General features: G+C 45.8%; 1 protein-coding gene across 1 annotated transcript in view; it reads left to right on the forward strand.

Moving 5' to 3' along the window:
* LOC144813884 (solute carrier organic anion transporter family member 1A2-like) overlaps positions 1-13,559 on the forward strand; it is a 1,119,068-nt gene that overhangs the window by 813,970 nt on the left and 291,539 nt on the right. Inside the window, exon 12 of the mRNA XM_078674060.1 lies at positions 2,225-2,409. Coding sequence (XP_078530186.1) covers positions 2,225-2,409 — 185 coding nt within the window. The remainder of the gene's footprint in view (positions 1-2,224; positions 2,410-13,559) is intronic.

Genomic DNA, 13,559 nt, shown 5'->3' on the forward strand with positions numbered 1-13,559 from the left:
AGATCTGTGTGGTGTCCTTTCATTTGGTGTTCAAGGGGATTGTGTATGGTAAAACAGCTTGCTTCACATGCCTTTACAGAGTTTAGCCTAAGACTGCTTAGTCCATGCTACCCCTAGGATAGCTTGTCTATAAGGTTGACTTTACAACCTGCACCATAAGGGTTGCTTGGCATGGTACAAGGTGATCACTAGAACTAGTGAGCAGCATATACCAGGCCAACTTCTCACACCAACAATATTTCATTCAAATCTGCATGGGAGGGTTTTGCTTTCAAGTATTAAAAGTAAATATCGAAATAGAACATTATCAACTATGACACTCAGTCTGAGATAACACAAAGAAGGGGCGTAACGCATCCCCTGCAGTCCCAGCGGTGTAGCTAATGCTCCTTCTCCAGGAGGTCCCCAATTTCAAAGCCTATGAATATTCGTGAGATATGGGAGTCTCAGGGTGCCAATCCCTAGGCATTACACCTCTAACTCGAAGCATGTGCTATCTATCTTTTGTTTACAATGCAGAGGGCATGCTCATATATCACACCCTTTGCTTAACTTTTACAGGATATAGATTTCATGCACTGTGCTCACCATACCTTGCGAACCATCGCAGTCCATGTCTGGAGACCTTTTGAAGCATGGGCAAAGTAGGCAATTGGCCAGGGCCCTACCTTCCAAGGGGCCCCTTGGGAAAGTGACATTCCTCTCTTTCTCAGCTCTGTCTATTTATCCAATCCAACCTTTAATGTATCATTTAATGTGTTTGGCACATTGTGGCTTGAATTAGCAGAAATGGGTAATAAAATACAAAGCTGTTCCGGACAGGAGACTCTAAAGTATGCCTTGCCTGGAGCACCCACAATTCTTAAGAGGGCACTGTCCATGACACATGCTCACCAAACACTCGAACACATAGGAACAGTATTTTAAGGATCAGTATATTCTGTGCTGAGGTTTCCTAATGAAATGATATCAAATATAGCATGGTGTCTGATATTGCCAGTAGGATGGAAGATTCCTGTAATACAGTTCGATTTGCTTTTGACGTTTCATGTGTAATGTTGTTACATAACCTTACATTATTAATCCAGCAGATCATCTAAAGAGTACTTTAGTTTGATACTTAAAGTTCACTATACAAATGTATAACCAGCCTTTTTCTGCATCTAACACAAAAGCAGGAGACAGCCTCCTCATGAAAGAGTGACTCAGAGGCGAAGTAGCTGTTATCACTACAGATAGCGGTGTGCCATGAGGGCTGATGGTTATGAGGGAGTGACTGCTCCCCGGTGATAGGTATCTTTAACTATCCGACCGTGGTACAAGGGAAGCCATTTTACTTCCTTGCATTAGAGCTCAGGGCACTGTTGCTGTGACACTGAACGTTCATCAAAAAACAAAACTAATCAAAACTGTTCAAATATGTCTTAGAGTGGTTCATGGAAGCATGAGCAGCTGCAACACGTGAGGAATGCCTGATGTGGACCATGTCTCATAGTCACTTTGTACGAGGCATATTCTACCGTATTGCATTCTACACCCACTAAAGCCAACGGGCCAGTTCAAACAATGCAACCAAAAGCTCACCTGAAAGTTATTTTGTCCTGGAAGAACCACCCTTATCCACCAGCTCTCTTCCCTGTTTCCTGAAGGACACAACAGCGGCTCAGGACACATTACCTCTATGTCCCTCGTCCCAGTCTTTACCTGTGAGATGAAGTCCACCTTGAAGACCGGAAATAACAAGAGTGCTGAAAATGCAAGCCCAGCCCACTCTAGCCTGGGAACCATAATAGGGCTGTCATTCCCATCCTGCTTTGTTTCCTGTTTCAACTAGGACCGGGAAGTCAGGAGTAAAGGTTCCTGCCAGGCTTCGGTCTCTAACAGGTCTATAGATGCCCCTTCCTTGCTGGGCTGTGGAGGAGACAGAGACCCTCTGAGGGAGAAGTGATGGTGGAAGCATACCTGAAAAGATTGCTAGACACTCAGACGTTGTCATGGGGTAGGATGGGCCTTGTTGCCGTGTGTGCGCCTTCACCCACATGAAGTCACTAATCCTACGGACAGGTGCAAATGCGTCCTGCACTGCCAGGAAGGAACATATTTGCATGATATCAATTCAAATTAGATATTAAATAATTAGCATATATCTCAAACAAAATGATTTATGAGATAAAGTTTGATTTATTTATAAAATATATCATTATAGTTTGTTCCTCTTTGTTAGGTACTGAGCAACTGCAGCTGCATTGAATCTTCGGGACTTCCATTCATAAATGCCTCTGCAGTTCCAGGCTCCTGCCATAGAGAAAGTGCCTGTGACACAATGCTGCAAGCTTTTTTAATACTGACAGTTATTACCTGTCTCACCTTTGCAGTTGGATCTATGCCTGGATACATGGTCCTAATGAGGTATGGAGCAGTGCTTACATTCTAATTATTTAAAACTGTAATAATCCGAAGCCACTTTCTGCTGCCTTTATTTTTTTCTGTTTTCTGTATTATTTTTCAACTTTTACATTCACGCTCCCTTCCCACATGATTAATGTTACTTTATTTATTTTTTGTGATTATCCAATGTTAGACCACAACTCCTTTGCATATGCTTGTCATCCCTATACCTAGCCATGCAAATATTGATTATACATTGAGAAAAACGTGCGGTATAATTTAGGTACAAGTGTGATTGCACATTTCTTTTTCTTCACATGGCAAAAAAAAATGTATTTGCAAAGAAATCTATTGCCCAAAAATCGCTTATAAATTAGGGGTGTTTGGGGCACGTTTCATGCACAGCATCACTTATGCATCATACATTAATTTTAAGCTGGGGTGGCTCCTCCATGTGGGTGGAGGAGTGTCGCTCCACTGCTTTCTCGCAGTGCAAGAAGCAGTACCATAAAATTGTATAAATAACATTATATGTTTTATGCTTCTAGCACTACGAGAAAGCAGGGGGGTTTGGTTGGGGATGGGTGGGTAGGCGGTCCTGAACAGGGCAGGGGAGGAGTGGCTAGCCCAATGTTGCAGGGCCTGACTGTTGGGTCGGCCCTCTGGGGCCAACAAAAGCAGTCATGCGCATTCTGCCATTTTCTCCATGTAGGCTGCAATTGCTTAAAATAAACATAAAACATTTCATACACATGTGTAAATTAACAATAAATATATTACAACACCAAAATATTTACAATTCACCCCAATAAGATACATAACTAAAATCTCAACAATGTACCCCCCAAAATATTTGCATTAAGTACAATCATTTATACAAAAATTTAAATATTAATATAGTTGTTTACATTTTGATTTTATTGGTTTGTTTAGTTTAAGTTTGAATTATTTTATCCATTTTGTCCTTCTATGGTTAATGCCAATATAGGTTTTATTTATAATGCTTGATATATATAGCTTAATAGTTTTGTATATAATCTGATTCAAGGAAAAAAACACAGGTTACAGGGACTTTTTAGTCAGACTGACTTTTCACTCATACAAAACCAGAAAAATTCAGCCGTTACTGTTAGCTTAGCTAACTATAACTCGCGCCGCTACAATGCAATGCATATGACATCACTGATGACATCTCAACTAACATCACTGATAACATCATCCAGTGACTGTTTGTAAAAAGTTTAAGAATATGTTTTATATATATATACATATACATATATATATATATATATATATATATATATATATATATATATATATATATATATATATATATATATATATATATATATATATATATATATATTCACTGAAAAAACCATAGGTTAGAGACCATATATAGTTAGGAATTAGCATTTAAAAAACCTTGAAAATTCACTGAAAAAACCATAGGTTATAGACCATATATAGTTAGGAATTAGCATTTAAAAACCTTATTTTACTCACACAAAACCATTGAAATTCCATATATAGTTAGTTGCACTAACTATATATCGCGCACCCGCAATCCACTGCTGATGATGTCACATATTACATCATTCATGACATGGTCAGTGACATCACTGATGACATCACTGATGACATCTCAAATGACATCACTGATGACATCACTGATGACATCTCAAATGACATCTCAAATGACATCACTGATGACATCATCCAGTGACTGTGTGTTTCTGTAAAGTTTAAATATGTTTGATATATTGAAGAATGAGTGGATGTATAAGTGTCTGGATGAAGGATTTAGTAGGTGCGTGACTGACTGTATGAGTGAGTGAATAAATGTGTCGTACTAAATGCATGGGTTAGTGACTAAACTGTCTGAATGTGTGCATCAGTATGTCTGTTGTGATGTAAACTGCTGCATGTGTTGTTCATTAGCTATACGAGAGGCTATATGTGTTATTGATTGGTTGCCCAAGTATTTGTATGGGAGATTGAGTTTGTGTGGGGGTGGCTGGGAGGTGTGTGACTCTGTGCATAGATGTGTGAGCAGTTGATTCACTAGGTGTATGAGTTCAAGAGTGCATGTGGAAACAGCTACATGGGCAGTTGACTGTGTGCATGAGTGTATTGATGAGTGAATGGATATCTCAATGCTACATGTCATAGTAAGTACATATGTAAAACACAATACATGTGAGAGTTGGCATATATAAATAACTGTGCATGAGAGCCACTGAATGTGTGAGTGGCTGTATGGATCATTGTGAACTTGTATCAGGGATTGTATAAGAGAGTAAATATGTGTTAGTATATGTTTGAATAAGTAAGGTGTGTATAACTGTATAGTTGAGGAAATGGAGGTGAGATTGTTTCTTTGCATGACTGACTAGGTGTGTGAGTAACTCCATGGATGAGTGACAGTGTGTGAGTGTCTGTATACACTGAGTGTATCTAAGGTTATATTAGAGTCTGAAGAGGTTTATCGTATTAGCACAAGAATGATGTCAAATGAGATGTCATCAGTGATGTCATCAGTGATGTCATTTGAGATGTCATCAGTGATGTCATCAGTGATGTCACTGACCATGTCATGAATGATGTAATATGTGACATCATCAGCAGTGGATTGCGGGTGCGCGATATATAGTTAGTGCAACTAACTATATATGGAATTTCAATGGTTTTGTGTGAGTAAAATAAGGTTTTTAAATGCTAATTCCTAACTATATATGGTCTATAACCTATGTTTTTTTCAGTGAATTTTCAAGGTTTTTTAAATGCTAATTCCTAACTATATATGGTCTCTAACCTATGGTTTTTTCAGTGAATTTCAATGGTTTTTTAATAGCAAATATCATAAGCTTTCGAATGTCAAGTACGTGGTAAGTAAAAACATTTTCGTGTTTATGCACACTGATCTGCTTTGAATGCTGCCCCCCCCCTCATTTCTATTAGGAGTACTCTCTCTTTGCAGATAGTGAAGGGTAGTTAACGCAGGCCTTTGCCCCCGTTGTAATCCGTCGTGCCAGCTTCTCTCTCCATTTGATTGATTGTTATCCAAGCATTTACTGTTTTAGAATTGGTTCTCTTTGGTTCATTCTCTATTTACAAACAAGCACAGAGTCGCAATACTCTGTTTAGTCTTTGCAGATAGTGAAAAATCGTGTAAAAAAACAAAAGGAATCGAGCAAAATCAGTAGGCCACTAATGGGATCTCTTTTTGACCTCGCTAAAATAGAAACATTAGGAACAACCCCTCATGAGAAATACAAAACTAGTGAGATGAACTGAACTCCACACCATGATGGCTGCAAGAGAGCTCGGCTCCGCCACCCACCCCGCCCAAAATAACGACAAACCCTATGCAAATATTATAAATATATACAACACACCAGCAAAGTAACAGGGTAAAACGTTTTATTAAATAACTATTTACATAACTATTTTATACTTTATGTTGCCCGATCCGGCTAGCTCAATCGATCGAGCATGAAACTCATGCACTCTGATAGTTCAAAGTTTTGAGGAGTGCTTGTTAGACTGTCTGAAGCTTATTTGCACCTGCTACAGCTTCACTATTCTCAATGTAAGTGGGGGCTGTTTGAGGACGTGACTGCATTTGAAAACAATGTGATGCGGTGCCTCCCTGAACCGCTTGACGGAGGCCCCCGAGGGACGGTGTGATGTCGCGGACTCGGAGGGGGCCTATTCACTACCTCACCCTCTGACACTCCTCTTCCTATGTGTCCGATTGTCCAGGCCGGTCCCAGGCTATCACCTAGCCCTGCAGATGCAGTTTATGGCCCCAGCTGTAAAGAATCACCCCTCTTCAAAGGAGTTACAGTAGATCAAGGCCCCCACCCGATGAGATCCATCACACCACACACGTTCCTACTATCTGAAAACCATCCTGTATTGTGATTGGGGAGGGGACTGAGCCTGAAGCGAAAGATTCCAGGGATGCCTCTTTGTACATCAAAGTTTTTACAATTATGTGTCACACTAAAAATATATAGCACTCCAACAAAGTAGTAGGATTATAAAACTTTAATAACTTATAAATATATACAACGCAACAAAAACAGTAAATACATTTAAACATTTTGTTGAAAAAAGAAGCAACAATGGTCAGTAGCTGTGTTTTGTGCGAATAGTCCCAAGGCAGCACAACGTGCTGAGTTCTGGACGGCACCCAGGTGATTTTACCTGGGTGCCGCACTGGTTTTGGGTATCCTACAATGCAGCTCCGAAAAACGGCATGGGGCGTCCCGGGGGGTGGCCTCGTCAGTAGCGGTCTGTTGTGCGAATAGTCCCAAGGCAGCAGAACGCGCTGAGATGTGGATGGCACCCAGGTGATGTCCATTAAGTTGCCGCACTGGTTTTGGTATCCTACAATGCTGCTCCGAATAACGGCGGGGGGCGCCCGGGGGGGGAGGGAGGGGGGGGGAGGCGGCGTGAACGGGCCTCCCCAGGTGGAGGCTCGTCTGCTGTAGTGGGGCGCCCCTTTAACGTTTCAGTTGCCATTCCGCCCGCTTTTGGTACACTGTGCCAAAATCCGCCATTCAGCTGAGTTGCGCCCACTCTTGCGGTGCAGCGATAGGCGGCTTCCACAGGACTCTCAAAATGGCGGCAGGCTCTTTCCTTTTTGGGCCTGATCCACTGAAATGGCCCTGGGACACCTTGGAACTCGGACGCTTGTCTGCTAGGTCTTGGGCCCCATTCTCGAAAGCGTCCCCTCAGCCTTGAAGATTCTACAAAAGTCTTGGGGGCCCCCGGCTCCCGCAGGCTTCTGGTGGGGAGCGGCTGCCATGATTGCTCGTGGAATGGCCACGACGGAGCTACGAGATGGTGGTGCTCTCATGCTGACGCCAGCTTCAGTCTGAAACATCCAGAAACACTGTAGACTACCAATTCGATCAGTTACGGTAGCGCCCCAACGTGACCCGGTAGAGAAGAACTTGCCCTCCCCTCTTTGACTGATGGTTCTTGTTGCCTGTCCCTTCTGTTGTCATTTAACAGAACTATTTAGCCTGCTGAAAGGGGTTGTGTTCCGACCGCTGGTTGGAGGAGACATTTTGACTATATTCTGGACCTGCGTTGTCGCGTAATGCGTCATATGACGCGCCGCGTTAGCGCATCCGGAAGTGCTCCGGTGCGCGAAGCGCAGCTTCCCAGAAGCGATCCGGGGCGCGGCGCGCAGCGCGTAACATAAGCATAACAGGTCATGTGACTTGTTAATAAAACTTTTCATTGGTTAATTTTACTTTTCTTATTCTAATGATGAAAGGCTTGGTCATATGACCTAAAAATTACGCTTTTTATTGCTTTCGAACATTATTTTTTCTTAAACATATATGTTATAATGTTCCAGGCTAATGTACTTTCCCGGAAAATTTACAACTGTCCTGCAAGTAAAATATATTCCTTTTTCGAGAAAAAGGGCGTTTCTTCGTCCCATGACGGAGCTGTTGAGCAAAAGAGGCTCGGCCTGCTGTCTTAGTCGCCGATACGCCTGAATATCATATTCTTAACGATCACTTTATGTTGCAGGAGTAGAAAACACAACAGCCCTTGACCATTTATCTTTACTGCGTTCCTGCGTATTATACCTTTTACCCTTCATGTAATTGGACTGCTTTATTTCACTTGCCTTTTACTAATTCGAAAACAGTGACTATTATTAAAAACTTTACCAATGTAAATACTACTATCATGTTTTCTTTTAAAAACCTTTATTGTGAAAATGTCAGTATACAAATACGGGCCTATAACCACGTGGGCCGGCCACGGAGCAAACTGTAATCGTATATGATGAGGAGACATTTACACTGTAGAGGAACGTAACGGGCGGGCCATTAGGTTGCAAGAACTAAGGTGTCTAACAGTTGCGGAATCGGTGGACGTACATTTTATAATTAAAATACGACATGGCCAGTTACAATAAAATTATCTAGATATACATTTGCGGGCAACTACCATGGGTGACGTTAATTCGAAGTTTCAATAGTACAGTAATCAATAACACATCAGAACTTAATATCAATAGGGATGTCGAAATATTCAATCAATTCTCGTCCCCCCCGCCATGTGCTTCAAAACTGCATACGTATCTCGTGATATCAAGGTTGTGCAACCAGTACACAACAAGGAGTTACGAGTCCCATTTATTCCGGCGCCATTTTGGGCGAGGACGGGCAGGTCCAGGATATAGTCAAAATGTCTCCACCAACCATCGACTATGATGATGTTCATATGCTGTATTTATTAGAGTAACACTCATCTGTCCACATGAAATTAATTTGCCAAAATCTAAACATGTCATTTTAATCTTTCCAAAGTTCTTCTGAATATTTGGGACCGTTTCCCTTGCCTCTGATGCTGTCAGTGCCACTTCTTTGGTGAATGTACTGGCAGGTCGGGGGTTGTCCTCCAAATCTCTCTTTTGTGCAGCACTATAATTAATCGGTGCCACCTCTCCATATGACGATGCATGGTATAATTACCATAACTATATTTTTTTTCGGTCCCTCTGGAGAGTACATCGTGGCAGATGAGGCAGGTAACATACCGGGCATTTACCTTTTCTGCATGTAGAGGAAAGGAAAAAAAATTCGAGCGTCCGAGTTCTAAGGTGTCCCAGGGCCATTTTAGTGGACCAGGCCCAAATCCAAAGAACAGGCCGCCATTTTGAGAGTCCTGTTGCAGCCGCCTGTCGCTGTAGCAGCAAGAGCGGGCGAAACTCAGCTAGACGGCGCTCCACTACAGATGAAGTGCCTCAACCTGGAGAGGCGGGAGAGCCTCGTTTGCGCCGCCTCCCCCCCCCCTTCGGGCACCCCACGCCGACTTTCGGCGCAGCATTGTAGGATGGCCACACCAGTGCGGCAACTTGCTAGACACCACCTCGGTGCCATCCGGATCTCGGCGCCCCACTGCAGATGAAGTGCCTCCACATGGAGAAGCGGGAGAGGCTCGTTTGCGCCGCCTCCCCCCCCCTTCAGGCACCCCACGCCGACTTTCGGCGCAGCATTGTAGGATGGCCACACCAGTGCGGCAACTTGCTGGACACCACCTCGGTGCCAACCGAATCTCAGCGCCCTGTGGTGTCTTCCATTCCGAAAATATTGTTGGCAGCATTTTGAAAGGAAAGATAAACAGCCGTTTGTGGCCCTCACTACACCGTTCTCCTAGTGAGTCTCACATTGTTACATTTAGGAAGAATGTTGAAGAGTAGTATGTTGAAAATCTGAAGCCATTGTTCTACAAACTCTCAACCAGCCTTGGATGGAAAAATCCTGAAGAATGTACAGACTGAAAACCAGTTTTTGTCTGTATAGCATCAGCAGCAACGCTTGAGTCAGCGTTGTGTGAAGCCGCCATTTTGATTCAATCAATAGCGTCCCCCTGCACACATTCAGGGACCTGGTCGTGTCTTCAGGTCAAACGGATTGTGGGACAAGATGCACAAAGGAAAAGGAAAAAAGTTCCGCCGGACCCCGGGAGGCGGCCGCCTATGTCATGGGCGATCTTAGGCCACACCAGGGCAATAGTGAAGCTGCAGCAGGTGCAAATAAGCTTCAGACAGTGTTACAAGCGCTGCTCAGAACTCTCAACTATGACACCACCTCGGTGCCATCCGGATCTTGGCGCCTTGTGCTGGTTCTGGCCTATTCACACATCGGTCCGCTACTGACGCCACCTCACAGGCCAACGGGGCACCCCACGCCGACTTTCGGCGCAGCATTGTAGGATGGCCACACCAGTGCGGCAACTTGCTGGACACCACCTCGGTGCCATCCAGATCTCGGCGCGTTCTGCTGCCTTCGGCCTATTCGCCGCAAGTGCTCACGCAACTCAGCTGCATAGCGAGTGAAACACCAAGGGGCGCCCCACTGCAGCCGAGGAACCTCCATCTTGGGGGCGACGCACAGCATCACATTGCTTTCCAATGCAGTCAGATCCTCAAACAGCCCCCACTGACTGACGCGAACTCACAGGCCAATGGGGCGCCCCACGCCGACTTTCGGCGCAGCATTGTAGGATGGCCACACCAGTGCGGCAACTTGCTGGACACCACCTCGGTGCCATCCGGATCTTGGCGCGTTGTGCTGCCTTCGGCCTATTCGCACATCGGTCCGCTACTGACGCCACCTCACAGGCCAACGGGGCACCCCACGCCGACTTTCGGCGCAGCATTGTAGGATGGCCACACCAGTGCGGCAACTTGCTGGACACCACCTCGGTGCCATCCGGATCTCGGCGCGTTGTGCTGCCTTCGGCCTATTCGCACATCAGTCCGCTACTGACGCCACCTCACAGGCCAACGGGGCACCCCACGCCGACTTTCGGCGCAGCATTGTAGGATGGCCACACCAGTGCGGCAACTTTCTGGACACCACCTCGGTGCCATCCGGATCTCGGCGCGTTGTGCTGCCTTCGGCCTATTCGCACATCGGTCCGCTACTGACGCCACCTCACAGGCCAACGGGGCACCCCACGCCGACTTTCGGCGCAGCATTGTAGGATGGCCACACCAGTGCGGCAACTTGCTGGACACCACCTCGGTGCCATCCGGATCTTGGCGCGTTGTGCTGCCTTCGGCCTATTCGCACATCGGTCCGCTACTGACGCCACCTCACAGGCCAACGGGGCACCCCACGCCGACTTTCGGCGCAGCATTGTAGGATGGCCACACCAGTGCGGCAACTTGCTGGACACCACCTCGGTGCCATCCGGATCTTGGCGCGTTGTGCTGCCTTCGGCCTATTCGCACATCGGTCCGCTACTGACGCCGCCTCACTTGCCAACGAATTTTCTACGCTTTTTATAGCCCTATGCCGCATAACAGGTCATGTGACTTGTTTATAAAACTTTTCATTGGTTCATTTTACTTTTGGTTTCCTAATGATGGAAGGCTTCATCACATGACCTAAAAATAACACTTTTCATTGGATTAAAACATTTTTTTTTCCCAAATGATGAAAGCCCCACCTTGTTTCTGGATGTTTCAGACTGAAGCTGGCGTCAGCATGAGAGCACCACCATCTCGTAGCTCCGTCGTGGCCATTCCACGAGCAATCATGGCAGCCGCTCCCCACCAGAAGCCTGCGGGAGTCGGGGGCCCCCAAGACTTTTGTAGAATCTTCAAGGCTGAGGGGACGCTTTCGAGAATGGAGCCCAAGCCCTAGCAGACAAGCGTCCGAGTTCCAAGGTGTCCCAGGGCCATTTCAGTGGACCAGGCCCAAAAAGGAAAGAGCCTGCCGCCATTTTGAGAGTCCTGTGGCAGCCGCCTATCGCTGCACCGCAAGAGTGGGCGCAACTCAGCTGAATGGCGGATTTTGGCACAGTGTACCAAAAGCGGGCGGAATGGCAACTGAAACGGTAAAGGGGCGCCCCACTACAGCAGACGAGCCTCCACCTGGGGAGGCCAGTTCACGCCGCTTCACCCCCCCCCCCCGGGCGCCCCCCGCCGTTATTCGGAGCAGCATTGTAGGATACCAAAACCAGTGCGGCAACTTACTGGACATCACCTGGGTGCCATCCACATCTCAGCGCGTTCTGCTGCCTTGGGACTATTCGCACAACAGACCGCTACTGACGAGGCCACCCCCCGGGACGCCCCACGCCGTTTTTCGGAGCTGCATTGTAGGATACCCAAAACCAGTGCGGCACCCAGGTAACATCACCTGGGTGCCGTCCAGAACTCAGCACGTTGTGCTGCCTTGGGACTATTCGCACAAAACACAGCTACTGACCATTGTTGCTTCTTTTTCAAAAAAATGTTTAAATGTATTTACTGTTTTTGTTGCGTTGTATATATTTATAAGTTATTAAAGTTTTATAATCCTACTACTTTGTTGGAGTGCTATATATTTTTAATGTGACACATAATTGTAAAAACTTTGATGTACAAAGAGGCATCCCTGGAATCTTCCGCTTCAGGCTCGGTCCCCTCCCCAATCACAATACAGGATGGTTTTCAGATAGTAGGAACGCGTGTGGTGTGACAGATCTCATCGGGTGGGGGCCTTGATCTACTGTAACTCCTTTGAAGAGAGATGATTCTTTACAGCTGGGGCCATAAACTACATCTGCAGGGCTAGGTGATAGCTTGGGACCGGCCTGGACAATCGGACACAGAGGAAGAGGAGTGTCAGAGGGTGCGGTAGTGAATAGGGCGAAAGGGAGGTGTCGGGCGGGCACAGGGTATGATTCTCAAGGAAGAGCAGCGCAGATGGGGGGAGGTTTATTGCCCATGCATAAGACAGAGAGCGGGGGTGACCAGTGCCTGGGGGAGATGCTTGCAAGGGTGGGGAGCCATGCTAAGGATCCACAGCGTGCAGAGAGTGGGTCTGGTCCAGGCATCTAAAATGGCTGCCGTGCACGACAAAAGTGTGGCATTTGAAAAAAGGCAAGATGGCGCAGACAATGTTTTTCAACACTTCCTGATTTCCTTCGAATCGAACCTTAACAGACGTTATCTCTCCCACACTACCGGTCCCCCTGGGCTTAAACGCCGAGATAGTAGGGACTGCATTCCGTGGAGATAGGCCGAGACGTCACTCGGCAGAAAAAAAAAAAATATCAAAAAAAGTCTATAAACATACAATAAGTTAAAAGTCAATCATTCTTGTTCTCTCCCACACTACCGGTCCCCCTGGGCTTAAACGCCGAGATGGTAGGGACTGCATCCCATGGAGATAGGCCGAGACGTCACTCGGCAGAAAAAAAAAAAATCAAAAAAAGTCTATAAACATACAATAAGTTAAAAGTCAATCATTCTTGTTTCCTTGTAGTACGCTCCCCAGACCGCTTCCCGGTTCGTGAACCGGGCGCACCCCACGAAAAAAACGATTTTTTTTTGTTTGTTTTTTTGCCCCGCGGGGACCTTTTAAAACCTCCACATCAAACCTAGGGGGTCAGGGAGGATCTACTATGCCCCCTTATGGTCATTTGCCCCTTCGCTTTGGCCTCCTCTTGTCTCTCGATCCTACCGAGAGACAAGATGGCGGCCGCTACGGACTGTTAGGAATGTTTACAGACACCGGAGAGCCAATCAGCTTCGCTTCGCAAAGCTCCGTAACGCGAAAAGTACGCGAAACGGAGCGCTACCCGGGACGCTGTCACAGATATATATCTTTTTTTTAACGTTAATTTCTCAAAATCCA

This window comes from Lissotriton helveticus, chromosome 1_1 (genome assembly GCF_964261635.1).
Source record: "Lissotriton helveticus chromosome 1_1, aLisHel1.1, whole genome shotgun sequence".
Lineage (NCBI taxonomy): Eukaryota > Metazoa > Chordata > Amphibia > Caudata > Salamandridae > Lissotriton > Lissotriton helveticus.